The 27,578-nt window shown below is 46.3% G+C and overlaps 2 protein-coding genes across 3 annotated transcripts; both read right to left on the bottom strand.

Moving 5' to 3' along the window:
• Nucleotides 1–349: 349 nt before the first annotated feature.
• Nucleotides 350–13,601, bottom strand: S1PR3 (sphingosine-1-phosphate receptor 3). Of its 2 annotated transcripts, XM_037738452.1 has the most exons (3): nucleotides 13,513–13,595; nucleotides 8,614–9,844; nucleotides 350–4,248 (listed from the first exon to the last, which is right to left on the bottom strand). In XM_037738452.1, the coding sequence occupies exon 3, from the start codon at nucleotides 4,112–4,114 to the stop codon at nucleotides 2,978–2,980; it is 1,137 nt and encodes a 378-aa protein (XP_037594380.1). In that variant the 5' UTR covers nucleotides 4,115–4,248; nucleotides 8,614–9,844; nucleotides 13,513–13,595; the 3' UTR covers nucleotides 350–2,977. The 2 variants fall into 2 exon arrangements, with proteins under 2 accessions (XP_037594380.1, XP_017383969.1); XM_017528480.2 differs by lacking the exon at nucleotides 8,614–9,844 and having other exon boundaries at nucleotides 13,513–13,601.
• CUNH9orf47 (chromosome unknown C9orf47 homolog) lies at nucleotides 9,897–27,578 on the bottom strand. Its single transcript, XM_037738470.1, is given in 8 exon segments — nucleotides 9,897–13,317; nucleotides 13,320–13,343; nucleotides 13,513–13,758; nucleotides 13,987–14,151; nucleotides 14,154–14,394; nucleotides 14,496–14,638; nucleotides 15,343–15,478; nucleotides 27,369–27,578. Coding segments are annotated over 8 exon segments (1,275 nt in total). The 3' UTR covers nucleotides 9,897–13,207.

Raw genomic sequence — 27,578 nt, forward strand, 5'->3', positions numbered from 1 at the left:
TCCTGCTGCGTAAACAACAGCAAATGGGGCAGGACCAGAGGTCCCATGTCCTTGAGCTGTGCTTTTATCGCGATAGGTCTTACGAATTTCTCGCTATCAAAAGAGCCATCCTCAAAACAGTATGACCTATCAAAATTGGTGTAAATAGTACCCAATGCACTGAAGCTTCATTAAAATACCGCCTGTGATAGTGGGGAAGAAAGAAGGGGGAAGGCTCTTCCGGGTTCTGAATGTGGTTTAATTCCTGAAATGCTGAGAAACACAGGGGAGAAGCAAGCCTGCAATACTGCACATCACTGCGGTGGGACGGTGCCTGGTGAAAACAGTCCCGTCACACGGACTTCCAAGAGCAGGTTTACACAAAGCCTTTGGTTTTATTTTTTAACAAACATACATTGGAAATAATAAAGGTTTCTAACGGAAAAGAGATCTAATGCATAGTTTCCCTGCAGCATAGAAGACCACCTGTTTCCAAACTCCAGGGTTAGGGCTTTGAAACATTCAGCTGCTAAATTACTTCCAGCTGGCTAGCTGGTTAGGCATATTGGTATCAAAGGTGATTATTTTTTGCATTTAGCAAATGAGCACAATTACTTTTTTGCTGTATTTTTAATTCAGATTGCTCAAAAGTCTTGTTATTTCAAGGGGGCCTCATGTCACACCACAAATATTGATACCTCCAAGTGAGAATGAGCAGGCTCCCTAGTAGAGTTCATGGATGAAGGCTGAGATACTTAGATACTGGGGATGTCAGGGTTATGGAATAAAGTGTTATGAACAGTAGCTACAGAGAGCTCCACGGCTCCCAAAGCAACTCACAACTATAACATAAAGTTCTAAAGTCATTTCATTGCCTATGTGAAAATGCAATACTGAATTTTTGGCTCTCTGATGTATTTTGTTGTTGTTTTATTTTATTTATTATTATTTTTTGAGACAGAGTCTCGTTCTGTTGCCCAGGCTGGAGTGCAGTGGTGCAATCTCGGCTCACTGCAGCCTCTGCCTCCTAGGTTCAAGCAATTCTCCAGCCTCGGCCTCCTGAGTAACTGGGACTACAGGTGCGTGCCACTGCGTCTGGCTAATTTTTGTATTTTTAGTAGAGACGGGGTTTCACCATATTGGCCAGGCTGGTCACGAACTCCTGACTTCAGGTGATCCACCTTCCTCGGCCTCCCAAAGTGCTGGGATTAAAGGCATAAAGCCATTGCACCCAGCCTACTGTCGTTTTCTTAATCCAGAACTTTAATGTTTTACTTTCCTAGAAATGCCCTGGGTTTTCTCATGCTATTTGATAAGAGAATAAGCTACTTTTCAGTGATGTCAAGAAGGCAACAGGAATGCTCCTGGGGAAGATCTCTTTACAGATAGGTTTCATCTCATCAGTAACAAAAATTAGAAAAGTCTTTGGTCAGTCCATGGAGGTGAGTTACCCTGAACCCACAAAAATGTCTCTTTACAAGAGCAATTTGCATCAGATGATGAACAGGAATCAATTTCTCTTAGAAAAAAGTATTAATGCGTTAAGACCACTCTTTTAGGTTTTATTCAGGCAAATGCTCACTGAACCTAAATAAAACACTTTAGGCGACTCGGATGTGAGTTTCTTTTGAGGGCTGGTTGGTTTGTCCTTGTTTTTACAGAGAACTCAACAAGGCAACTGTGTGCTTATGATAGTTCTACAAACGTGTTTACTTGTCTTTCCATTTATTTGTTTAATACCTACAATCCTTGGGGAAGAGGATGTACAAAAATGTCTTCTAAGTAATCCCTTTACAAGGTAAACAGACGGCTATGGGTTCAACTTATGTAGAAAAGTAAAATTATAGTATCATGTAGTTATTATTACATCACTCTGAAGAATGTATAAACTGCCAGATCACATTTTCTAACCTGACAATTAAACTACTTTCACTGATAGTCATGATCAATACCAGCTTTCAGGAAGCTGTGAAACTACTGGTGGCCACAGCTACTCAGCTGCGACGCCACGGGGGATTACTGACTTGGTGCTTTTCTTACACAGAAACAAACTCAACACGGAATTAAAGTGCTGTCTTGCGAATCTCTGCTCATTTCCTGGACACCTTCCGTTTCCTGAAGCAGACCCCTGCCCGCGTGGCGTGGGAAGGTGGGCCAGACCAGCTATCTGCTTCTGCTGCTCCCTCATGGGCTCTTTCTTTGGCCTGTCTGGGGGCACGAGCTCTTGGGTGATCTTGGCTGGCTTTTCTGTGATTTGCAGAAACCCGAAAACCATCACATAATTTTGCTTTGGGATATGATTAAAATTACGCAGGGACAAATGACTGAAGCTTCTGGTGTAGTCAGACGCACATCTGGGGCCAGCCTTGGACAAGCCCTTTTTTGGGAATTTGGACTTTAAAAGCTTGATTAACATGAGACTTCATGTCAGTGTAAAGAGACCAGGGATGGCACGTCCACCTAGTTCACAACCATGTCCTTGTCCCGGGGTTCAGTCCAAACCCAGCTGTATAACTTGTTACCTGTGTGTTGTATGCAGATTCTATGTAGGTATCACATGGCAAACACCTGGAACACAAATTCTGTGTAACGTAGAGAGATACGAGTATACAAGCATCCATTCTATGCACAGGAAATGTAGTGTAAAATCATCGAAACACCATTCAGAGGCACATGGAGAATCACACAGCATTGCATGGCCCATGACCTTCCCTCTCTGAACACTAGGGAGGGTGTCTAGGATTCAGCAGAAGGCTGTGGATGGTGTCAGCAGCTTAGTACATCTGAAAGACTCTGGAGCCCAAAGTGGACAAGGCACGTTGTCTACACTGAAATGGGGTGGTGATTCCTCAGCCTTCTCTGTAAGAGACATCCACCCTGAGCAGGCTGTTGGTCAAAGTAAGGTAGCCCTCCCGAGTCACAGTCTCGAGGGGCCCCTGTGGAAGCGATGCATGCAATAAATAAGAACGCAGCTGCAGAGCAGGGCGCATGGAGACGTTCACTTGCAGAGAATCCCGTTCTGAAGCGCTGCGTTCTTGTCCATGATACAGGATGAGGGGGCTGTGTGGGGGAGGTCTTCCTTGACCTTCGGGGAGTGGCTGCTGTTGTTGCTGCTGCTCGATTTACTTCTGCTTGGGTCGAGTGCCGGCTGGATGGGTGAGGCGCGGGCCCCCCGTCCCCTGACCAGGCAGTTGCAGATCAGACGGAAGAAGGCCCGCCGCATCTCCTTGCTGGCCAGCGTGTAGATGACCGGGTTCATGGCCGAGTTGAGCACAGCCAGCACGATGAACCACTGGGCCTTAAAGAGGATGGGACACGCCTGCACCCTGCAGGCCACGTCAATGAGGAAGAGGATGAAGAGTGGGGACCAGCAGGCGATGAACACGCTCACCACAATCACCACGGTCCGCAGCAGCGCCATGGACCGCTCCGAGTTCTTGTGGTTGGCCACCTTACGGCTGCTGGACTTCACCAGGAAGTAGATGCGTGCATAGAGGATCACGATGGTCACCAGGATGGCCGTGAAGATGCTGATGCAGAAGGCGATGTACTTCTTGGAGTAGAGGGGCAGGATGGTGGAGCAGTCGGGGAGGTTGTGCAGGCAATTCCAGCCCAGAATGGGCAGGGAGCCCAGAGTGAAGGCAATAAGCCAGCACATCCCGATCAGGAGGAAGACGCGGTGCTTCTTGTTGGCGTCGTAAGGCCTCATCTTGATCATGGTCAAGTGCCGCTCGATGGCGATGGCCAGTAAGCTGCAGGTGGACGCCCCGAGGGCCACGAACATACTGCCCTCCCTGAGGAACCAGACCGTGGGAGACAAGCTGAACGTCCTCTTGCCAGACATCAGGATGTTGACCTTGTAAGCGATGCCGGCCAGCAGGTCGCAGAGAGCCAGGTTGCCGATGAAAAAGTACATGCGGTTGTGAAATTTATTGTTTTTCCAAATGGCGATCAAAACCATCAAGTTCTCCAAGACGATGAAGCTGCAGATGACCAAGAAGAGCACGGTGGTGAGCGTGCTGCCCTCGGAGGCCTCCTTCAGCCTGCCTGCCAGCTTCCCCACGTACTGATAATGCTCCTGAATGGTCTCGTTCCCCCGCGAGGGCTGGGGGCGCGGCGGGTGGGCAGTAGCCATCACTTGGCATTCACAGACAATTAGCTCCAAAATCCAGGAGAGGGCGCCCAAGGAACATTCATTTCAAAGAGAAGCAGGGCCAAGGCTCCAGCTTCATTCAGCAAGGTGTGCAGGCCAGACTCCAGCGAGGGCTCCTGCCAACAGATAAAAAGAGGGAGTGACCATTGATAAAATCATCGCAGCCCAAGGGGCCACGGCAATGCTGTTCGAGAAAGGCATGGAAAATGTGGAAGTACTGGGATGACTGGCCACATCAGGCTGCAGAGAGGATCTTTAGACACAGGCTAAGTTCCTAAGTGATTGAGGGAGACCATGGGAAGCGATTTGGTGTCTGGAGTTGCTGGGAAGGGAAATTTAGTGCATGAATTATTGAATCCTGTAACAAAGATACACAGACCTAAATACAGCTTCCGTCTGGAAATCTCCAAGCACTAGAAAATGCTAACTAGCCCTCATCTAGGGCCTGGGAGCTGGCAACCCATTATCCCAGTCATCCAGGGAGAAACAGGATTTTCTCAGGACAAAAAAGCAGGATGGAACCTCAAGGATGCCTGCTCAGTTTCTAAGACCTCCCTAGTGAGTTTCCCAGTGATACTGTGGGAGGCTCCTGCACTTCCCAGATAGTGTCCCCTGGAGCCAGGCCCAGAAATCAGGTCTGAACGGGCTGTAGGTCTGCCTGGGAGAGAGCCCTGAGGCCTGACCATGTGGCCATCGAGGGACTAGCAGTGCAAGCCTCCTGGGCAGTGCCCATGTGAACACTGCACTTGTGAGCAACAAGGAACACCAACCTGCAAAAAAGGGACCCAAGTCTATGGAGGATAAGGAAGGACAGGAAAGCAGTGCCAATCACACCGACTCTGAGTCTGGCTTAAAATTCAGAGCCCTACATACAGATAGAACTACCTGGGTGCATGTCAGCCAACAGAAGTGCCACATTTGGGAAGCTGCAGATGACCAAGAAGAGCACGGTGGTGAGAGTGTTCCCCGCAAGAAAGGGAAAGTGGTGAGCAAAGGCCTTGACGGGTTCTGAATTCCAACTCTTCCCCCACCAGACCTCAAATACTTGCATTCAGCCACACTGATAATATTGATCAGCCTTCTGTGATGTCGGTGAGGCCGCACACCCAACCACCAAGGTAGAAGTCGCTTTCAGTGGACTCATTTATTATTTTATTATTTAATTATTATTATTTTTTTGAGATGGAGTGTTGCTCTGTCACCCAGGCTGAAGTGCAGTGGCTCCATCTCGCTCACTGCGACCTCTGCCTCCCAGGTTCAAGCGATTCTCCTGCCTCAGCATCCCAAGTAGCTGGGACTACAGGTGCGTGCCACCATGCCCGGCTAATTTTTGTATTTTTAGTAGAGACGGGGTTTCACTGTGTTAGCCAGGATGGTCTCAATCTCCTGATCTTGTGATGTGCCCGCTTTGGCCTCCCAAAGTGCTGGGATTACAGGTGTGAGCCACCACACCCAGTCACCATTTATTATTTGAGTTTTTAAATAGCTAATTAAGTTCAGAAGAGGCTAATTTAAAATAGCCCACTGTGTATATACAGTGAATTTTTTTTTTTAACTTTCACAATGTTTAAACCACAGCCCTAAATTTGCTTCAGAGACACATGAACCACTCACTAATACTATGGGCTCTTCATTTTAGGGTGTGGTAGACTCTGAATCTCATCCACCCGTGAGTTTATTACCAGGTTCATTCCCTTGAAGATCGGGGGCTTGCCTGTCTGGGACTGAGAAGCAGAGGTGGCTCCAAATGATTTCCATATCCTTGTGACCCTCTAGAGTAGTGGAAGCTGTCAAATCCCTTCTCTCCCTACATCAATTTGGGGATCCTGGATTTCCAGAGATGGCCCCTTGCTACTTTGCAAAGACTTTTTCCAGTGTCCTGAAGCTTAGAGGTGTTGGTTGTTCTGGAAACCCCAGGAGGGGATGTCTGAGCTGATGTCTGTGCTCTGCCTGAAACTGCCCTGACCCTTCCTAGCTGGCGCCTCCTGAAGTCACAGAGGCGTGGGTGGAGGTCAGCTGGAATGCCAAGTGCTGGCAGAAAGCCTTATGTGTTGGCCAAGGCCCTCTGCTAACTGCAGAAAGAAAAAGTCAAGTTCCACATCTGGCTGATGATGCAGGACAAGAAGAGGTTGCCTGTCCAGGTCTCCCCTATCACTCATGAGCCATGACAGGCAGCGCAGGGCCCTGGGCCTGCCTTCCCAAGCTGTGGCTCACCCACACCAGCCGCCAGCCCTACCTGTCTCACCGTTCACCTGAGCAGAGACCATGATGCCTGTAGATTCTCCTGGAGGCGAACAGGACAGTTCAGTGGGCAGCCTTCCCCCACCCCCAGCCCTTCTCTCTCTACCGTTTCTGATTTTTATTTAAATCTTGCCCATCCTTCAAGCCTCAAGTCAAATTCCACTTGCTCTGTAACATTTTGGAATCATCCCAGCCCCTGGTGACTTTTCTCTGAGGCTGCATGCCCCTTTTGAAAAACTACTGCAAACTGTCTCTTTAAGAGGAACAATACCATAGACAGCAGCATTTTCTGAGCATTGAGCTTATCCATTAATGGGAGGACTTTCACCTGGGTAAGTTCACGGTACTCTCCCCAGCATCCTGTACACTGACGGGTGCTCAAAAGATGCTGTCCCTTTAGTATTTTTGTTTTCTTTTTGAGAAGGAGTCTCATTCTGTCACCCAGGCTGGAGTGCAGTGGCGCGATCCCGGCTCACTGCAACCTCCATGCACAGTTCAAGCCATTCTCCTTACAGGCGCCTGCCACTACACCCAGCTAATTTTCGTATTTTTGGTAGAGATGGGGTTTTACCATGTTGGCCAGGTTGGTCTTGAACTCCTGACCTCAAGTTATCTGCTGCCTTGGCCTCCCAAGTGCTGGGATTACAGGTGTGAGCTACCACGTCCGACCTTGTATTGCTTATTTATTTATTTATTTATTTATCTGTGAACAGAGACTGGAAAATCACTGTTTCTGATTCTCAATTTGCTGGGTTTCCAGCCCTGATCAGGGACCTCTCGGGGACATGTGTGCTGTGCCTGGCATGCACCCTGGCATGAAGCCAAGTGTGAGGACAACCTGGGCCCCCCGGCTGTCTCCCGTCACCTCCAGTACCAGAGCACAGTGCCAATGGGTGCCACGACGGCTCTGCCATTTTCCATATGAACAGTGACTCGTGATCATGGAAAAGGCACGGAGCACAGGCAGTCTGTGAGAAGTGCCCTGTGTCAGCAGCCTCCCTCCCATAGCCGCTGGGGCCAGAGCCCTCGCCATGCTGCCGAAAGGACGAACTTCCCGGCTTACACAGCAACTGGAGGGGCCTTCACCTGGCAGGCAGCCAGCTGTCCATGACACCGCAGTGGCCAGGTTTATCCTACAGCGTTGCTGGGATACCCACACCACTCTATGGGGTTTCTACCTCAGAAACTGACACGCTGCAGACAAACCCTGGTTCCAATGTCAGAGATACCTGAGGCCCCTTTCCCCAGCTTAGGTAGGGATTCAAGCACAGCTCCATGTTCCTCATCCTTTTAGGTAACACTGGCATATGGTTATAATTCAGACTGTTCTTGTACTAACTCAGCTTGCCTCCTGTGCCTCAGTTTCCCCCCTGATAACCTGACACTACCATTTTATACATGTCCTGGCTCCTCCGAACCTTCTCCACACCTTTGCTTTTGCCATGCATCCAACAGCCAGACCTGGACTTGCTCCCGGGAGTTGAAAGCAGAGGGTGAACAGACCCACAGCTCCACAGCTCGTACAAAATTTAGCAGAGCAGAAAGCAAGCAAACAATTAAAAACTAATAACCAGCAATAAAATAATCCCAATAAACATAGAAAAAGATGTGCCAGAGACCCATCAAAACCATGAATCTTGAGGGCAAACATATTTTCCCATTAACGTTTGATTTATCATTTCCCTTATAGTTAAATATTCATCTCTCAAGAAGCATATTTGTCCAGAACATGTTTTGTTAAATATGATTCTCCGCATTTTGCATAAGTGGAAGATATCTGATTCGCTTTGGAATCTAAAAGCTCATTTTTTCTGGGTTATCAACATTTACAAAGCAGTCCTCATCCCAAGAGTTAAGTGCTGGGGTAAAGGCCAGATTGATTTTGGATGTGTCTACACATTATTGTGCACAGTTAAAAGCATCTCGTGGACAAGATCTCCCCTCTGCTCCTGAGGGGTACCAGCCACAGATCTCAAGTTTGCTAGAAGAAAGCTCAAAGCCCATTGCAGCCTGAGGCTCCTGGAGTCAGTGAGCCCTGCTCAGGGCAAGAGGAGAGTCAGCCACTCTGGCGCATAGGTACTAACATTGCCAGGCACTGCGGGTACCAGCAGGCCTGGGAGGCTGGCCTGCCCCACCACACAGAGATCAGTGAGACCAGCACCCAGGCCAGCAATAGGGTGGGGCTACAGTCTCCCTTGTGCCCCTCCTAGTCACCACCTTCCCCCAGGCATGACCCCTACCTGGGATAGGACTCTCCCCTAGGTGAGTTTAGCCCGCTTCTGACTTCACATGAACAGAACCCTGCAGGATACAATTGTGTCCGTTGCTGTCCTCTCCCTATGATGCTTGCATGAGTCATGCACATAGATGCACGTGCGTGCTGAATTTTCCTTCTTGCTCTCATGGTGTGGGCAGATACACTCTCCTCTCTTCATTCTTGTTTATGGACGTGGGGTAATTTCTTCCACGGCCCATGTGTTATCATTAGGTAGCACTGCTGGGTTGACTGAGGATGTTCTCTCGGCAAACACGTGTCCATGTTTCCGCAGGGCCAATGCCGATCTGTGAGTGGTGTGTTGGTGTCTGGGACTCGGAGGCACTGAGCTTTCCAGACTGTGGCCAGCCCATCCTGCGAAACTGGTGTGGGGAGGAAGGGTGGCCCCCAACAGAGGGCAAGACTGATGCAGTATTAGTCTTCACGCTGTGCTTTATTCCAAAAGGTAAGTGTCCAGAGCTGGCCGTGACATTGTAAATTTGATTGCTGCTTAAATTCCACCTGAACACTTAGAACACTCAGATGCGGAGACATGTGGCTCTCTGCAGACTAGTTTTCTGTATGTTCAGGAAGCTGGGCACATTACTGAAGACACAGGAGTATGGACAGCTGCAGGGTAGACGCTCCTCCTCATGAGCGGTGGTCTTCTAATACAGACACTGATGCTGGGCCGCCCCCACTGCCTGCCTCCATGGCAGATCCTTGCCTGGACGTTCCACTCTCTTTCAAGTGCTGCACTAACACATTTCCCTGACCACCTGGGCAGACCCCGCCCACCACCCAGCTCTTCAAGAGACTTTAGTATTTGATTGTCTGCATCTTCTGCATCTTACTGAGAGACACCGCTCACATGTAAGCTTCCCTGAGTTTACTCAGTAAAGACCCCATTACCTAAGGGTTTCCATGTGATCCTCACTAAGCTGGGATCATCCAGACTACTTCAAAGCATTTTAATACCAACACGTTTTCTTTTTGTTGAGAAGGAATAACACAACTTCTGAAAGCTGAGTCTGCTGTGGATGACCCCAAGTCAGACCCTGCCAAGGGTCAGAGGTGCCTATCTTCCCCCCATTTCCATGGAGAAGCATGGCTGGGGGGAGCGTGAGCCAGAGAGACGAGGCCAGATGGATTCCAGATGTGTTTTCTATGCTAGCGATTCACTTTCTCTACCCATGTCAAGTTGAAAAGTAAACAAACTATAAAAGGAAGAAAAAGAGAAAAAATAAAGAAAATGTTTCCACAGTCTGGTCTCCTTCACAACACCCCCCTTTCTCTCTCCACATAAAAGCACAAGAAGATAGTAAGAAACTTCTCTTGGTCAGATGCAGGATGTTTTTAATAGGCATGTATTCCCAGGGAAATTAACTAGTTCATCCTCCGAACTGAATTAAGACACCAAACATATGCCAACAAGCAAAATTTCTTGGAAAGCAAGATTTTAAAAAATTTCATTTAAAATAACGTAGAAAGGAAGTAGTGAGTCGGCCGTTTCACGGCTCCAGCAAAATTCCTTTGCTAATGAGTATTTTCCCTTGCTCTGTATTTCTTGGGTGACCTCACTCTGCTTTTGGAGATAGTCCATTGCAAAATGCATGTTTCACACACCCAGCCACACATCCTCGGCCCATTAATGCAGCTTCCCTGAGAAATAACAACTGTTACAGACAACCCAGGTGAGAGCTTCGTATCTTTTCTCCCTTTTCTTCTTCAGAGCATGGAAGTCAGTGCACTTCTCTGGTTAGACCTACTGCTTCCCGGTGGCTTTTTCACAAGTCCTTCTTTGTCACAAATAAGGCTGGGCCATTATGAGCTATCTGGGCACAGTCCAGGGAACCCTAGAGATGGAGGCTGTGCCCCAGAAAACTCAGTCCCTGTCCGCGAGCATCTGCCTCCATGAACGCCGTCCTCAGCTTCCAGACGTGTGTGGAGAGGCAAGTGCGTCTGATCCAGGAGGTGTCTGACCCCCTTGTCTGTCCATGACTCTTTTTAAACATTCTCCATTCTGCTGTTTCTTCATGATGGCATAGGATTAAATGACTCTCAAGATTTCCACAGGCATGAATCCACAGGGCTGTGGAAACAGGCTCTGTCAGACAGCTAAAGGCACCTTCAAGTAAGAGGCATCCTGCCCTCAAAGTCTATCTGAGATCCTTCCTATCCTTTTCCAAAGCAGCAGTCTCACCTGGTGACTCGACATGTGTGCCACCTTGCACCATGGACATAGCACACACAGCCCCCATGACAGCATCTGCCTTCTGAATGTACACAAGAGGAGACTGAGGTTGGGGAGTGGGGTCCCTTGTCCTTAGTCACAGAGCTTGGAAGAGACTGAGCTGGCCGGTGTCCTTGCCATCTGATTCCAGGACATCACGTTAGGGATGAGCTCTTTGGGAGGCTGCCACCTTGCCACTGGTTCTTTGCCTAGATGGTGACAGGGGATTCTCTAGCATGTTTTAGAGACAAACTGCCTCGTGCTTCCATGCCAGCACAATCGTAGAATGCCATTCTGGGGGCACTGAAATATCTGGAAAATTCTGAAGCCAGGAAAATGGAGTGGCACCTTCAAGGCCAAAGATCACCATCTACTGCCTGAGGAGTGGACTCTCACCTCGCTGTGTGAGCTGACCCCAGCCCGGCCTTCAGGCAGTGAAGATCCACTCACGGCACCAATCTGCAGTGGACAATCTCTTCACCGATTTGACCCAACTGGCCTGTCGTCATGTCCCTCTTATAGACACAGCTTCAATTCCTCAAAAATAGGATTCAAAAAAGAGAAGAAGACTTTATGCCCAGTAGCTATAACAGTAACAACAGCTGAAACATGTTATTAGCTGAAACTAGATGTGATTCCACTCAGTCTATTCTTTTCCTTTTCTTTCAAACATTATATTATCTCCAAAAGCTTAAGGAAAATCTTAAGGCAATTAATTTGGCAGAAAACATATGGCAGAGGAATAATAGGAAATGGCTTCAAAACTGATAAGAGAGGAATTAGGAAGTCAAATATGAACCCGCAGCACCCTTGTTCTGGCTAAGGGAGACAGACTGCAGAAGGCTGGTGGCCCAGCTCTGGTCACATTTGGGAAACAGTACAAAGTCCTGGCAGTTAAACGGTTCGACAACAGGGCAACCTCAGATTTTCCAAGATTGTGGCGTGCTCAAATTCTCTCTCTCTCTTTTTTTTTTTTTTTTTTCGGTAATAAAAATATGTACATACAGTATAGGTATTGAGGAAGATGAAAGAGATATCACGGAATCAAATCAGTGTCATAATTTCCAGAAAGAGGAAAACCAGTCCTGAATTTTGAGAAATAAGATCTTTAGGAATAAGAAGCTATGTAAAGTTTCTCCTATAGGAAACTGTAGTTTCTACCCTTTGCATCTGGTAGAAAATCGGGGACTCATGCATTGGACAAAAATTCACCATGGTAAACAGGAAGATGGCATTTTCAAAGATGAAAACTGGTTGAGAAATCATTCTCTCTAAATCTTAGGGGAGGCTCGTAAGGGCTAGGTTCAGTTTGGATCTCTGGTGTGAGGTAATGGAGTGACTTTGGAGGCCTAGAGCGAATGTTTACTGGTTTGCTGATGAAAAAAGCCTGATGTGTGATTCTTCTGTGGCAACAAAGTCATTCATCCCAGCACGGAGCTCTGCATCCACGAAACAATACTTTACAGATATGAACACTTCCACAACTCCTCAAGCATGACACACACACACACACACACACACACACACACACATCACACCATCACCACCTCCTCAACCAACATCAGCCCTGGGAATGGCCAGCTATCCTTGTTAGTCACATATCTGCAGAACATAATCCTTCCCTTGTACTTTCTAGGAATTATATTTTTCTTAACCATGCCTGCGAGATTTTTGTCTATGAATAAAAAATATCGAAAAGATAAATTATGAGTATGTGGTTATATACAAAGTCTGTGACTTCTAATGTCCAGATTTTAGAATGACGCCTAATTCTAGAGGTCTCAGAGGTACAGCTAGGAGTGGGTACTATATACAGGGTGAGTCTCCACTTAAAAATAACCTTCCAAAGAGGTCTCTGTTCCCATAGCTCCCCTTTCTTTATTGTAAGGGTCAAAACGAAGTGTGTTCCCTTAAAAAATCCAACAAGAAGTTCCTCTCTTATATCTAAATATAAAAACACCACAAAGAAATTGGGAGTGTCCAAAGCCAGAAAGTCAGAGGAAGAGACACACAGAGACAGAGAGAGAGAGAGAGAGACAGAGAGAGAAACAAAGAGAGAGACAGGCTATTCAGAGACTCAAAAAGCCCAAAGCCCCTTCTCTAGCCATTATCTCAGTTCTGAACACAACATACTGACTTTCCATGGGAACTTCATTATTGCATTGCCGGGACTTGTCTTCCAGCATCAATTCTGACGGCCCTAATTGCCTTGTTTGAGAAGTGTTAGTAAAAAACTAATTTTCTGGCAAAAATTGTTTAAAAGAGTGATTTTTTTCTCAGGCGAACGACCACAACCCTCTCTCACGTCCAGCGTCCCCAGGCCTTGGCACTGAGGGCGCCCAACTTTTTAACGGTCCAAGGAAAACGACTGATGGAATGTCTCCACCAACAACCTCTCCACTTTCATCCAGGTATTCAGCTCCAGCCAGTTGTGAACGCTGCGGGTGCAGTGGAAAGGCCTCCTTCGCGTTCCTGCAGCGGCTCTGGGGGAGGGGTGCTGATGTGGAGCGCTCCGGCCGCCGCGGCGCGCCCAGGTCCCTGTCGCGCCGGGGATCGGTGGCGATTTTGTCGGAAATGAGGACAGGGTCCGTCGGCCCCCAGCCCCCCACCCCAGCTCTGCGTCCGCGTTCCCCGCTCAGACCTGCCGCTCACCTCCGTCGGCTGAGGGCGCTGGGGCCACCGGCATCCTGGCGGGGGGCGCGCTGCGGTGCCTGGGCGCCCGGTCCTGCGCTCGGATGCCCGCTGGGCTCGGAGGTTCGGCAATCTCGGGGCTCGCCACGGAGTCGTTCCCGGGCCTGGGGTCCTGCTCCAACACGTCCTGCCGCCGCCTTCGGGTTCCCGGGTCCCGGTCCCCTGTCCCCAGAACCGGCTTCCTCGGCCTCTGCCCGAGCGAGTCAGAGACGAAACTTTTCCAGCGGCCCGCCGGGGCGGGACCCGCGCACAGCCCCTCCCCTGACCGTCCCCGACTCCCGCACCTCTCCCCGCCCCCCTGGTCCCCGCCTTCCGCCCCCGATCCTCGCACTCCTCCCGCTCCCCACCTCCTGCCCAAGCCGCCTGGTCTCCCGGCGCCCCGCCCGCCCCCACCCTGCACCCCTTCTCCCCCACCCCGCCAATCCCCTAGGGTCCGCTCGCTCTTCGCCCCCTGTCTCTAGGCCGGCCTCCAGACCCTGTCCTCATCCGGCGAGCTCCAGGTGCCCACCCTGGGCGCCCCGAGACCCAGCAGGAACAGGTGGCGAACCCGGTCCGAGAACTGGGCTTGGGCCGGCGCCTGCCGCGCTGACGGCGAGGGTTTGGGCCGACTCTTAATAGGATTAATACTATCATTATCGTTGCCCCGACCCTGACCGTTTCCTTCTGGAACTGTACGACCACCAGCTTGGGGTTGTAGGTGGGCGTCTGGCGCCGGACAGTGTTTTTGTTTGGGCTTCTCGGCCCTGGTCCCCTCCGGCGCCTGCCTGTTCCCTCTCTGTGCTCGACCCGCCAGGCACGCAAAGGCTTCGGCTCCAGGCGGGGGCGGCACTCTCCCCCCAGCCCCTGCTGGTGCACCAGCGTCCTCCCCAGCACAGAGCAGCGCCCCTCCTAGACTGGCGACCGGCGGATCTCAGCCGACCCCCATGCGACCCCCTTCCTCATACGGATTTGCCCCTTTTGTGTGGCAAAAAGAAAAAGAAAAATTCATGTGAAGGCTTCAAACAGAAGAATCCCAGGGAGGAAACTGCCAAATTTTCCATCGGTGGCAAAGGCCGTGATTGAGCGAACACAGAAGCAGCCGTGGAAGCTTGGGGAGAAAGAAGAAAAAGAAAGAAAAAGGAGAAGGAGGGAAAGGAGAGAGGAGAGAAGTGGAGGAAGAAGACGAAAAAGGAAGGAGGAAGGAGAGGCCTGTTATGGACTGCGTATTCCTGGGCCGGCAGAATTGGGGCCGCAGCTCAGCTGCACCGAGGTGGGGATGCTTCATGCAAAGGCGGCTGGTTACTTCTTGTCTTTTGCCCTCCTGCCTCCAGAGGATGAACCCAGCACATCCTTCCCTTGGAGCAGGGTGCATATGCTTACTTGGGGTGCAGTTTGAGCGGTGAAGGGCCCGTCACATACTAAGGCAAGAGTGGAAGTTGGCTGCACTCCTGTTCCCTGCTGAGAAATGCAAGCCCTCAGCAATTGAGCTGAAGGAAGCCAGCGACCCCGCCTGTGGAGGCTGCCGGCCCTAAAGGCTCTGGCCCCGGGAGCTGGGGGACTTCCCAGCGTTTTCACCTAATCCACGCTGCAGGTGCCACTGTGGAGCCTCCTGGTACTGTGGCCTTCCAACTTGCTCAGAGTGTCGGTGCGCGGCTCTGAGAAGCCACTTCTGTCCCAAGTTGCATATGAGCCTGCGTGTGTTTCCCTTTGTTAGACTCCTACAGCATCGAGTCAACAGAAGAAGGGAACATGTGGCGTCCTCACAGTCGGGATAACAACACAGCATACTGTGGCCACTGTGTCTGTAGTTACCCAAATGGCCAGTAAGTTCATCAACAAATCTGTTCAATTTGTTGCTTCCCGTGATGAAAAATTCACTGCTAGGGTACTGGTTGAGGTTTGTTGTAACTGGCACCCAGGTCTCGGTTCCTGGAAAAAGTCTATAACCCTGATATAATAGAGTAAACTTGAGGTGTGGTCATGCCTCCAAAACTAGTCTCCGAAATTGGACTCCAGAAGCCCCGAGGAGTAATGTGACTTTCATGCTTTATGGAAGGTTTCCCTGAGAGAGACCCAGAATCTGACCACGGCATCACTGAAATTCCTCTGAGTGATGTTGGTGCTTTCGAATATCCTTGATGGTTTATGTGAACCTATGAGCATCAATAGAAACCTAATTCTGACGAAAGACATGCTTGGCAAAATGTTCCAGATGGTTCCTGTGTCTTTCTGTAATGTGACTGACATTTCTAAGAAATTCCTGCAGTGCATTTCTTAAACATTTATGGAAGTATAACATACGTAGAAAAAGTGCTCAAATCCTGTTTCCTGCTTTTCTAGTTTTCATGAACTAAACACACCCAGGAATCAGTTCCTCAGTCAAAAATAGAAAATGACCAGGGCCATAGAACCCTGCTTGCTCCCTCTTCTTGTCATGTCTCCTCCCAAAATAGCCACTGAGGCTCCCTTTCCCTAAAGATCCCTGTCCTCAGTGGGTCTCCCCACACACAGGCCTCTCACTTACCCACTGCCCCACCTCATACACTGCCCCTTCCCTGAGCCTTAAAGCTCAGTCACTAGACCCTGATGAGGAGCTCTCCGTGCCTCTGTAGAGACCATCTCCTCTCACCACTGCTCTGGAGAGAAACAGCCCTCTCTACAATTCTGTTGAATAAGTCTCCCCCCTCTGCATTCTGGTTCACAAGGGAAAGCAATTTCACAGAAGAATGCCAGCTCATAAACTTAGAAATGGGAGAATGAGGACATCCCTATTCTGTAACCCTTAGTGAAATAATTAAGCCAGCCAGTGTGTGCTAGTGGGTGTCAAACCCTTAGGCGAAAGTGTGCAGGCGAACTGGTGCTAATTAGAAAAAAAAAAAAAAAAAGTTTTCCATTTTTCATTTTTTTGTGGAGACATCTGGTTGTACCTTAAAGGAAAATCAAACTCACTGTTACTAGTACTGGCTTAGCCTAGCATTATGTGATGCAAAAGAAGCACACAACCTCATTGGTGCTGTGTGGTTGCCAAAGAGGCTTCCGTCGAATCAACTGCAAAGCCTCTAGACTTTACTTCCAGTTTACAGGAAAGAAGGGCTTGAGCAAGAAGTTAAATGACACCATGGGAAACAACTCGACTATCAGAGTGTGGGCGTCCTGCAGTCCGTTGCCTGATCTCTTCCAAAAAATCAATGTCAAGAAAAAGGGTGAGGGATTCTTCTGGTATGAGAACAGCTGAAAAGAAGCGTAATAATAAGCACGAATCCAGATTGACTCCCAGCTGGACAAACCAGCACACACACAAAAAAAAACATTTTGGAGGAAATTACAAATTAAAGGGGATATTGAATGATATGGAATTTTTGGTAATGTCTTTAGGTGTGATAATGGCATCATGTTTATTTAGGAGAATGGCTTTAATTTTAGGAGGTGCTGCTGAAGTATTAAAGGGTAAAATGTCTTGATGTCTAAAACTTATTTTACATGGTTCAGCACAGTTCGTGCACATCAGCTGATATGACAAAATGTTGGTGATGATTGGTTCTAGGTGGTGGATACAGGACTGGGGTTGTACAATCTGTTCTTCTTTGTATCTGTACTTTTTCCATAATGAAAAGTTGGGGAAAGATAAAATGGCAGGTGCTAAACAACAAAAACATTTCTCTACCTGTGCGCCCAGACTTTAAATCAAATCTAGGCTTATGGGAATAAAATTAAAAGATACTATGAATTATATTTATATACTTTTGAAAATCATGTGGGCTTAAACTTAAATATGATTTGAATAAATGTATTACATATCATAATTATGTAATATGACCTTACATGTTTTTTAATTTAAAAAATGAAATACATTCACTTTCTCAACAAATTAGTGTCCTCAGCCTGGTGAGCAGGTGCAATATAGTTAAAGAACATGCAGTTTTAAGATTCCAACTCAAAGTGAGCCCTTTGTCCAGCAGAACCAGTGCACTGCGGGAGAGCAGTGTTGTCTCAGAAGAACAGAGTAAATGCACCTCCTTTCTCCCTCCCTTCTGCCCCCCCAGCCTCTGCTTCCAGGATCCCAGGGTGCCTCCCCAAGTTTCTGGGTCTGAGTTAATCTGCACTATCTCTACTCTTGGCTCTGTTTAGTGCAAAGGCTGCAACAGACAGTCAATATCTGAGTAAATGTGCGCGCATGCTATTTTTTTGTCTAAGGCCTCTTCTCAGGAAAATGAGTGTTGGTCATAGTTTGCACACATGAGCTTGACCCCTCAAGTCCTGAAGGTTTCCAGAGAAGGAGAGGGGTCTAGCAGACAGTTACGATGGTTAATTGTATGCGTACACTTGGCTGGAGCATATGTGTCAAACATTATTCCGAATGTGTCTGTGAGGGACTTTCTGGATGAGATTGACATGTGAGTCAGCAGACTGAGGATAGCAGACAGCCCTTCCTGGTGGGGTTGGGCCTCACCCAAGTAGTTGAGGGCTTGAGTAGACTGTTACTGAAGACAAAAAGCCAACACTCTCCCTAGTTAGAGAAAAGTCTCTAACCAGGAGAATCCTCACAGGACTAGAACTGGGACCTTGGATCTACAGATGTTGGATGTGTCAGCCTCCATAATTGCATGAGCCAATTCCATATAATAAAGCCTTTGTGTGTGCTATAAGTATACCTCCCATGGGTTCCGTTTTTCTGAAGAACCCTGACTGATGCAGTGGCCCCAGGGCAAGGGCAGAACCTCACAGATATGGCCACTGTGGTAGAAGGGAGCCCAGGGCTACGCTGGGGACAAGCGGCTTGTGGTCAGTCCGTCTGCACCTCGACAGATATCCCAGAGCCATTTTCCCTCTGTTGGCTTGCTCTACACAGAACTTGGAGGAAATCACTTTAAAATATTGATGTGGATGTGGATTTGCAGAATGAAACTTGGCCTTTTGTACAATAACCCTGTCTTGACCCAAATGAAGCCTTTGACTCACAGCCAGAGCTCTTTAGGGAGGTGCGTTCATTTGGTAACAGAGATGTCTACCAGTGCTGAGTCTCAGTTCTTCCACTGTGGCTCCACAGTGATTATGTCATCATCTCCCCATCGTTAAGCCCTTAATGTGTCTTCACCTCCAACCTCAAGGTCAGCCAGGAACCATCAGAAGCTCCAGGAACTGTTCTTTGTACATTTCACATTTTATAAGGATGTTTGTAATATTCAGAAACATAACTAGTTGTGTGTGCGTGTGTATGTGTGTGTGTGTGTGTTGTGTGTGGTGTGTGTGTGGTGTGTCTGTGTGTCGTATGTGTGTTGTGTGTGTGTGTTGTGTGTGTGTGGTGTATGTGTGTGTTGTGTGTGTGTGGTGTGTCTGTGTGGTGTATGTGTGGGTGTGTGTGTTGTGTGCGTGTGGTGTGTCTGTGTGGTGTATGTGTGTGGTGTGTGTGTGTGTGTGTGGTGTGTGCATGTCTCTGTGTGTGCATGTGTGTGTCTGCATGTTTGGAAGTGTGTGTTTACTGAAGAAGGGGGAATGTGTCTGCCCCTCTGTGGAAGATGCAAACATGGCCCCTGAGGCCTCTGTTGATCTCCAGCTTGGCTTTCTGCTTGCTCTGAGCTCTGCTTTCTCCTTCCTTTCCCTGATTACATCTTGCCCAGGGAGAGTTCGTGTTACCCTCAGGTGCAAGTTACACAGCACAACTGAGTGGGAAGTACACACCCACTCCAGGTTCATGAACTTCTAGGGGCCTTAAGTCATTATTGATAAAAAATATATTAGTACCCTTAATAACTAAAAGGCAAAGTCAACCAACCACTCTGATTTTCTGGGTGAAATATTTCCCCCTAATCCCTTCCCTTGGCTGATAACACAATGGGAATTCACCACCACTGTGGGTAAGTGATGACTTCCTTTCCTTTTCAACCATTATATCGTTAAGATGAAACATTCAACTGACCTGAAAATTAGTTGAAAATCACCTCAAAAGAACCAACATTATGCAACAAGTTTAAATAAAAAACAAAGAATATTTCAACAATCTGTCTTCAGCATATCCATGTAATGAAAGCAGATGGCCCTTTTGAGTGTGGGTGGGCCTCACTTAATCAGTTGATGTTCTGAAAAGCCTTCACTCTTTCCATCTGAATTGTGAGGACTCAATGTGCAGATAGACCTATGAAGTGAAAGAATCATAATAAATGTGAAAACAGGCAGGTTTAGCTCTTTTAAACACAGAAATAGTTACAGAGCGGCCATATGGATACGGTGGGGGCAGAGGAGGAATGCCCGCTGAGCCTGCTGGAGACCATGCTAGGGTTGCTTCATATGCCCTTTTGTGAAGCAGAGAGGCTGCTGTCATTTGCAGCCATGAGCAAACAAAGGTTTGGAGAGGGGACCTCGTTCAAGTCTACACAGCCCATGAGGAGGAGAGCCATTGATTCTTACAGAACCACACCCTGTCTCCCTCCTCCATTCTGTTCCCAACCTCTTGCCAGTGATCCTGACGGGAAATAGGCTGCTTAACCACAACACGAAAGGCACAGGAGCAAACATCCAAATGACTGCAGCAAACAGCTGGCAGGAGACATTTGCTCAGAGATGCCCCGTTGCTACGAATTGGGCATTGCTATCTACCATGTGTTCTAGGAGAACACAGGTCAAACTCAGAGTTTGCTATCTGCGGCATCACTTTAGAATTTAGAAAAAATTAACAAATTATTCTGGTATGAGGAACTAGACTTACATTGGGCAGGAGGTAGGGTTTTCAGATGCATTGGGAGCAGACAGGGAAATGAGAACTCAGCTGGCAGAGGTCATGAGGGCCTGATAAGTTCTTGCGCGTGTGTTTTTGTTAAGAGCCTTACCTTCTGAGAGCCCGGAGAAAGACAGGCTGGGAGACACACTGCTGGGGCAGCCCTCTTGATTCCCTCTTTACTATTTTAACAGGCTTACTGGAGGCTCATAGTGAAGCCTGCGTCTGAATTCCACAAACAGGCAGTGCCATCTTTAGCAGCTCTGATGCTCTGAGTCAAATTCGTCCAAAAAACTTCCTTGTCTATGTGGATATTGCACCTGGGGGGTGTGGTGGGGGCTGGCTTGCTAGAGGAGTGCTCCTCACTTACAAACTGTTTATATACACTGTAAACTGTAATTCAACGAAAGTGCCCAGTTGTGTTTGAACCATTCATTCGATGGCATGCAGTGGATGGGGAGGTTATGCACAAACCTGTCTGCATTCTGCATAGACTGGTTCAGCGTATTCCTCCCCTGCCGCTGGCGTTTTGAACAAGTGTCAACAATGTTGTTGAAAACCTTTTCTTTTTCTTGGCTACCAAAAGATTTACTTTATGGTGGGAATGAAGAGAGAGGGTAGAAATGAATACAAAGGATAATTGCCAATTTCTTTACTCTTCTGGCATCAAAGGCAGTGGATTTTAAGCAGAGAGGACTGAAGGAGTTTTGATGGGGCAATAAGGGCAAATGCCAGCCAATACTGCTGACCTAGAGCTTATGCCATACTGGGCACTGTTCAGAGAGCTCTACACACAGAGACTCACTACTCCTCATAGCAACCCTGTGAGATCAATACCAATATCATCCCATTTTTCAGATGAGAAAACTAAGGTACAGAGACCTTTATACATTTGCCCAGAGTCACACAGCTGTTAAGTGGCAGAGTGCTGGTTTGACCCTGGATACTGTAAAGACGGCTGGGATGCCTTGTTCTGTTGAAGTTTGCTGTGTATTAGCCCTTTGGAGGTTGCAGCCCCTGAAAGACACTGGGCTGACTTTCTGTGTGGATGACCACCACCCAGGGCCTCCTGTGGAGAGCCGGGGGGGGGCTGGCTGGAGCCCAAGGACAGAGTGGGGACAACAGATGCCATCACAGACCCTCAATCTTGCCACTCCTTACATCTATTCTCAAAGCTGGACTGTCACGTGCTGGTTTGGATGAGACTGGATAGAGCCCACCCAGGTCCCTTTTGGACTGCCCCCGCTGCAGACCCTGAGGACAGCTATTACAGCTGGATGCTGCTGTGGAAAGAGCAGCGTGGGGGTGGGAAGAGGGTAAGAAGGCTTGCTTCCTGTCTTGCTTTCACCATAACGTTTGGTTAATAAAGAAACTACTCAACCTCTAGATTTGTTCTCATCTGAAAATGGTGCATTCTAGCGATTGGTACAATGTTAAATATTGGAACATTTAAAAGAATAGTAGGATTCTACGTCTTTACACAATACCCACGTGTGTGAAAAGTTTTTTCTTGCATACTAGTTGAATTGAAACCATGCAAAACCTTACTTCTTGATTAAAAAAAAATTAAAGCTGAGGTTTAAGAGAGAAAATGTCTTAGTAATCTAAGCTCTCACCTCAAGAAACTAGAAAAAGAAGAGCAAAATAAATGTCGAGCAAGCAGAGAAGGACACAATAAAGACAAAAGTAGAAATTAAATTAAAACAGAAAAAATCAGTGAAACAAAAGGTACATCTTTGAAAAGATTAAAAAATTGTCACATTCCAGCAAGACTAACAAAAAACGAGAGAGAAGGCAGAGATTACCAATGTAAGGAGTGAACAGAGGCTATCACTACACACCCCTAGACATCAGAAAGATACTAAAGGAATACAGCCAACAACTTGACACACATACATTTTACAACGTAGGTGAAATGAACCAACTCATTGAAAAGCACAGCTACCACAGTTCTCACAATATGAAAGAAGCAATTTGAATGACCCTATAACTATCAAGAAACTAGAATTTATAAACTCCCAAAAAAATCTAAAGGCCCAAATTGTGTCACTAAAAAAGGCTACCGAACGTGTAAAAATTGAGCATCGATTCTACACAGGCTCTTCTAGAAAACAAGTAGAGATGCTTCCCAACTCATTTTATGAAGCAAGTAGGATACTTACTCTAAAACCAAACAAAGACAGTACCAAAACATGATACGACCAATAGCCCTCATAAATAGAGAAACAAACGTTCTTAAGAAAACAGAGCAAATCTAATTCAGCAATATACAAAAATAATTATGTACTACGATCAAGTTGAGTTTATTCCAAAGGTAAAAGGCTGGGTTAAAACTTTAAAAATCAAGCCCTATAGTCCACAATACTAACAGGCTTAATTTTAAAAAATTATGTGATTATATCAATTTATACAGAAAAGAACATTTGACAAAATGCAAGGCCCATTTGTGATAAAACTCTCAGGAAATTGAAAATAGAAAGGATCTTTCTTAATATGATAAAGAACATCTGCAAAAAGCCACAGCTATTATCACAGTTAATGGTGAAAGACTGAATGCATTTCTCTGAGATCTGGGAAAAAACAAGATGTCCCCTTTCACTGCTTCTATTCAACATAGTACTGGAAGTTCTGGCCAAGGAAATAAAGGAAAATAAAGGCATGTAGATCTACATGAAAGATATAAAGTTGTCACCTTTGCAGATGACATGATAGTCTGCATGGAAAATCTCAAGGCATTTATAAAAACAAAACAAAATAAAGCAAAGCAAGACAAAACAAACAAACACCAGGACAAAAACCTCCTAGAACTAATAAGCAAGGTTGCAAGATACGAGGCCAACACCTACAAATAAATAGTATTTTTATATACTAGCAATGAACATATGGAAACTGAAATTAAAAATCTAATATCTCATACAATCAGTAAAACAAAATAAAATTCTCACATGTAAATCCAAAAAAATACATATAGGATACGTATGCTGAAAAAGACAAAGTGCTGAAAAGAAAAATAAAAAACAAAAATAAAGACAGACATACCATGTTCATGGATTGGAATACTCAAAATAAGAAAGGTGCCAATTCTTCCAAATTGGTAAACAGGCTTATCATAATTACTATCACAATTTCACTAAGATTTTTTTGTGAATATAGATAAGATTACTCTAAAATCTACATAGGAAAGCAAAGAAACTAGAATGTCTAAAACAATTCTGAAGATAAAATGAGACCTGCCACTTTATCAGACTCCAATACTTAATATATAGTTACTTTACTGAAGACTCCGTGATACTGGTAGAGGGAGAGATACATTTATCAATAGAATGGAATAGAGAGCCCAGAAATAGCCCCACACAGGTGTGGTCAACAGATTTTCGACATAGGTGCAAAAGCAGTCCAGTGAAAAAGTGATAGTCTTGTCAACAAATGGTGCTGGGTCTATTGGCTATCCATAAGCAAAAAAATATACCTTGACCTAAACCTTATGCCTAATACAAAAGCTAACTCAAAGTGGATCATACATTTAAATGTAAAGGGTTTATACCCCTTATACATTTAAATGAAGCTTTTATATTTAAATGAAATATCCCTTTACATTTAAATAAAACTTTTACAAGATAACATAGGAGAATATCTTTGGGGTCTAGGGCTTGGTGAAAGGTAATTTAAAATGACAGCAAGGCATGATCTATAAAAGAAAAACATCGATAAACAGGACCTTATTAAAATGAAACCCTAGCTCTGCAAAAGACACTCTGAAGAGGGTGGAAAGACAAGCTGTAGACTGGAAGAAAACAATTGCAAAGTGCTGATCTGACAAAAGGGCTCATAACTAGAATTGGTAAAGAATATATGAAAAACTTAACGGTAAGAAAATCAAACAATTCCAATAGAATATGGGCTAAACATATGCAGAGGACACGTGGATAATGGCTCATGACTGGCCATTAGGGAAACGCAAAAAAGGTCATGATGAAATTCCACTACAGATCTATGAGAGTAGCTAGAACAAAAGCTACTGCCAATGCCAAATGTCTGTGAGATTGTGCAGAAGCTGGGTTACTCTAGTGGGAATGTAAAATGGTACAGCCTCTCTGGAAAGGAGTTGAGCAGTTAAGTAAAAAAATTAAACATACAATACCAAACAACCTAGCAATTGCACTCCTGAGCATGCATCCCAGTGGAATTAAAAATAAATTCATCCCTGTGGAATTCCGTGGAATGTCCACAGTAAACCTGCACATGATTGATCACGACAGCTTTACTTGTAATAGCCAAAAGCTAGAAACAGCCAAAACATTCTCACTTGACGAATCATTAAATGAATGGTGGTACATCGACCAAGGAGTTTCACTCAGCAATAAAAAGAATCCACTGTTGACACATGCAACAACTTATTGGATCTCAAGATTATTACATTGAGTGACAAAACCCCATCTGTAAGGGTCACATACTGTATGATTTTTGTGGCAGGCCGGATCTCACTAACAACTGTTTCAGAACTGACTGAGTGGTTAAGTTAAATATTAAAAGCCAGTGGCCTTATACAAAGGCTGGGATGTAACAAAAGCCCATCAGGACTTTTGCCCGGGCCTTTCCTGGGCCTTAAGCCATGACAAAATAATGAAGGAATTCTTAACAGGACCCACTTAGGATTAAACAAGTTTTATTGTGGGTCTGAAGAAACTCCCCAGGCCTCCACAAACAAGTTTACTGGGGGTCTGAAGGAGCTACTCAAACTTCCATGGTTTAGCAGGAGACATAAAAAGGGTAATCACCCCAGCACCTGGACCCATTTAGATTAAGTAAATTTACTGAGGCTCCAGAGGAAGGTCTTCAGAACTCAGACCTTAGTTACAGATTAAAAGAAGTTAATCACTTATGTCTTTAGATGAATGCACTAACACATAGACATACAGCTTGGAAGGTATATAAGCTCTGAAAAACTTCGTAATTTTGAGTTGGTCTGGTGATAATTTCCAGGCCTTCTCCCTGTAACTGGTTACAGAAATAAAAACTCTCTTCCTCCCCAGTTCATCTGCATCTCGTTATTGGGCCACAAGAAATAGCAGCCCAACCCTCAGCTTGGTCGGGGAACAATTTCATTTATATAATATACACGGAGATGGGAAAAAGATTAGTGGATGCCAGGGGCGAGGACTGAGGGGCTAGTGGTGAGAGAGAAATGGGTATAAACACAAAGGAGACTAGGGAGATCTTCGTGAAATCATTCTGTAACTTTATTGCAGTTGTGGTGACATGAATCTATACATGTGGTAAATGGCACAGAACTACACACATCACGCACACACACAAACATGCTGTACAATGTCAATTTCCTGGTACTGATATTACAATTATGTAAGGTGTCACCATTGGAGGAACTGAGCGAAGGGTACATGGGACTCTCTGTACTATCTTTACTTACACTTGCAAATTCCCATGATTCTACAATTCTTTCTAAATAAAAAATTAAAATTTTAAATAATTAAAAATCAGAAAACCCACTTTTGTGTGTATGGGTGTGAAAGATTTAACAAGAGACGTTCCACTAGGCAATTTAAAGGGTAAATGTGTTCTAAAGACCGTACCCAAGGGTCTACTTCTCGCAGACCCTTCTGTGAGGAGGAAGCGGGCTATCCTCTCATGAGGCAGGTGGGGTGGCAGAAAACTGCACATAGAAATACCATGGACTTGGTTTTGAGTCGTGCCGCTGTTCCTGGAGCTTGCGGTCTCAATGAGGAATGTGCTTTTTCCTAAACTATTCTTTTTCCAGGCAATACAGTAGAGCACACGGAACTCAAAACCTTCAGCCACAAATCTCAGGATCCCGTGGTGGTGACTGGGGAAGCTGGAGGAAGGCTGGGGGCTGCAGGCTCTGTGCCTAGAGAGACGTGCTCGGTTCTGGTCGCTGCCTTGGCCATTTCCTGCTTCATGGAACTAAGCTTGGCCCCAGCACTTCTTGCTATTTCTCAAGTGGCTCATTGCCCTTAACTCAGACTTTTAGATGACCGCATGGCTCCCAGCTAGAGTCTTGATTTTTCCTGAATATATCCACTTATCTCCTCTTGGCTAGCCAGAGGATCTAAACTTAAAAGCATAATGCTCCAACATTTTTTCCTTCCTTTCTTCCCCTTTATTTATCCTTAAATGCCTATGTACCCATTATAGTCAATGAAAACCTAGTACATCCCACAGCCCCACAGCTTTTATTGAATGAAATTAACTCTATCCTTTATGAATTACAGATGATTCTTTCTAGCACAGTGACATCTATTTTCAGGCTATTACAGAGGATTCTGAATTAGCTGTGGGCTTCAGACAACAGGTTAGGCCCTGCAGGAGGGCGGTTTTTTGGGGTTTATGATTTACCTCTGGTTTTGCAAGATCCTAAGGCTACAACTAGGATCTTGCATCTGGGGGCCTTCCTAATGAGAGATCGCAGTCCTAAAACAATGATCAGAAGCTGTCTTAGACTCCTGGAGTTGAAGGACTCTGGCCATTTTGTTTCTTCTCTTATTGTTTGGGACAGCAAGAGATAAGAGAATCAGGGAGGAAGGGAGGCTGGGATGGTGTTGATGGGTTTGTGTGCTTGGTTTATGAAAGACTGAGGGCGTTTATACATGAGAGATTTAATGTTTCTTAAGTAAAATTCGTATTAGTATGACTATAAAATTCCATTTTAATGGTTAAAAATGGTGGTGAGGGTGGTCATTTCACATGGTTCAATGTAACACATTCTCCTGGGAAACATCCTTTCCCTACCGAAAACACACAGACGTCTTTCCACTTTTTGTCCCTTGATGCCCTCTTCCAACAAGCCTCCTCTCATCCCAGTGCTTCCATTCTAACCAACCACAATATTTACCGGTTCCCAGGAGACAGCAATGTTTGATGTGGTTTGCAAACATCAGCATTGTAGACCAAGTGGGAATGGACTTCACCAGAAGCTGATGGGAGATAAGTCTCCTGGTGTGAAGCTTCAGGCTTCCCAGTGGCAGTAAAAGAAGGCAGAGGAGAAGGGGAGATGACCATGAATGAGCCTCCTGCACAGCTTCATCCTGAGATTCCAGCTCCGACACCCAGGGGTTTGCTCTCCTGTGCTCCTGAATCAGGTGTCTTATACCCAAGGCCCATGCAGTTCTGTCTTGGCTCTGGAGGACAATCTGGCAAGCTCATTGTCAGCATCCACCTCCCCAAGTCCAGGTCGCAGCCTCTTCCACTTTGCTAAGCCAGGTTCCAGCCCTTCATCCACTTCTCCTCTCCCAAACGTTTGCTGAGCTGTCTTTCCCCCTGATGTCTCTGGTCCAGCTTTCTTCATCCCTCTGGACTTCAT

Source organism: Cebus imitator, unplaced genomic scaffold (genome assembly GCF_001604975.1).
Source record: "Cebus imitator isolate Cc_AM_T3 unplaced genomic scaffold, Cebus_imitator-1.0 Scaffold53, whole genome shotgun sequence".
Lineage (NCBI taxonomy): Eukaryota > Metazoa > Chordata > Mammalia > Primates > Cebidae > Cebus > Cebus imitator.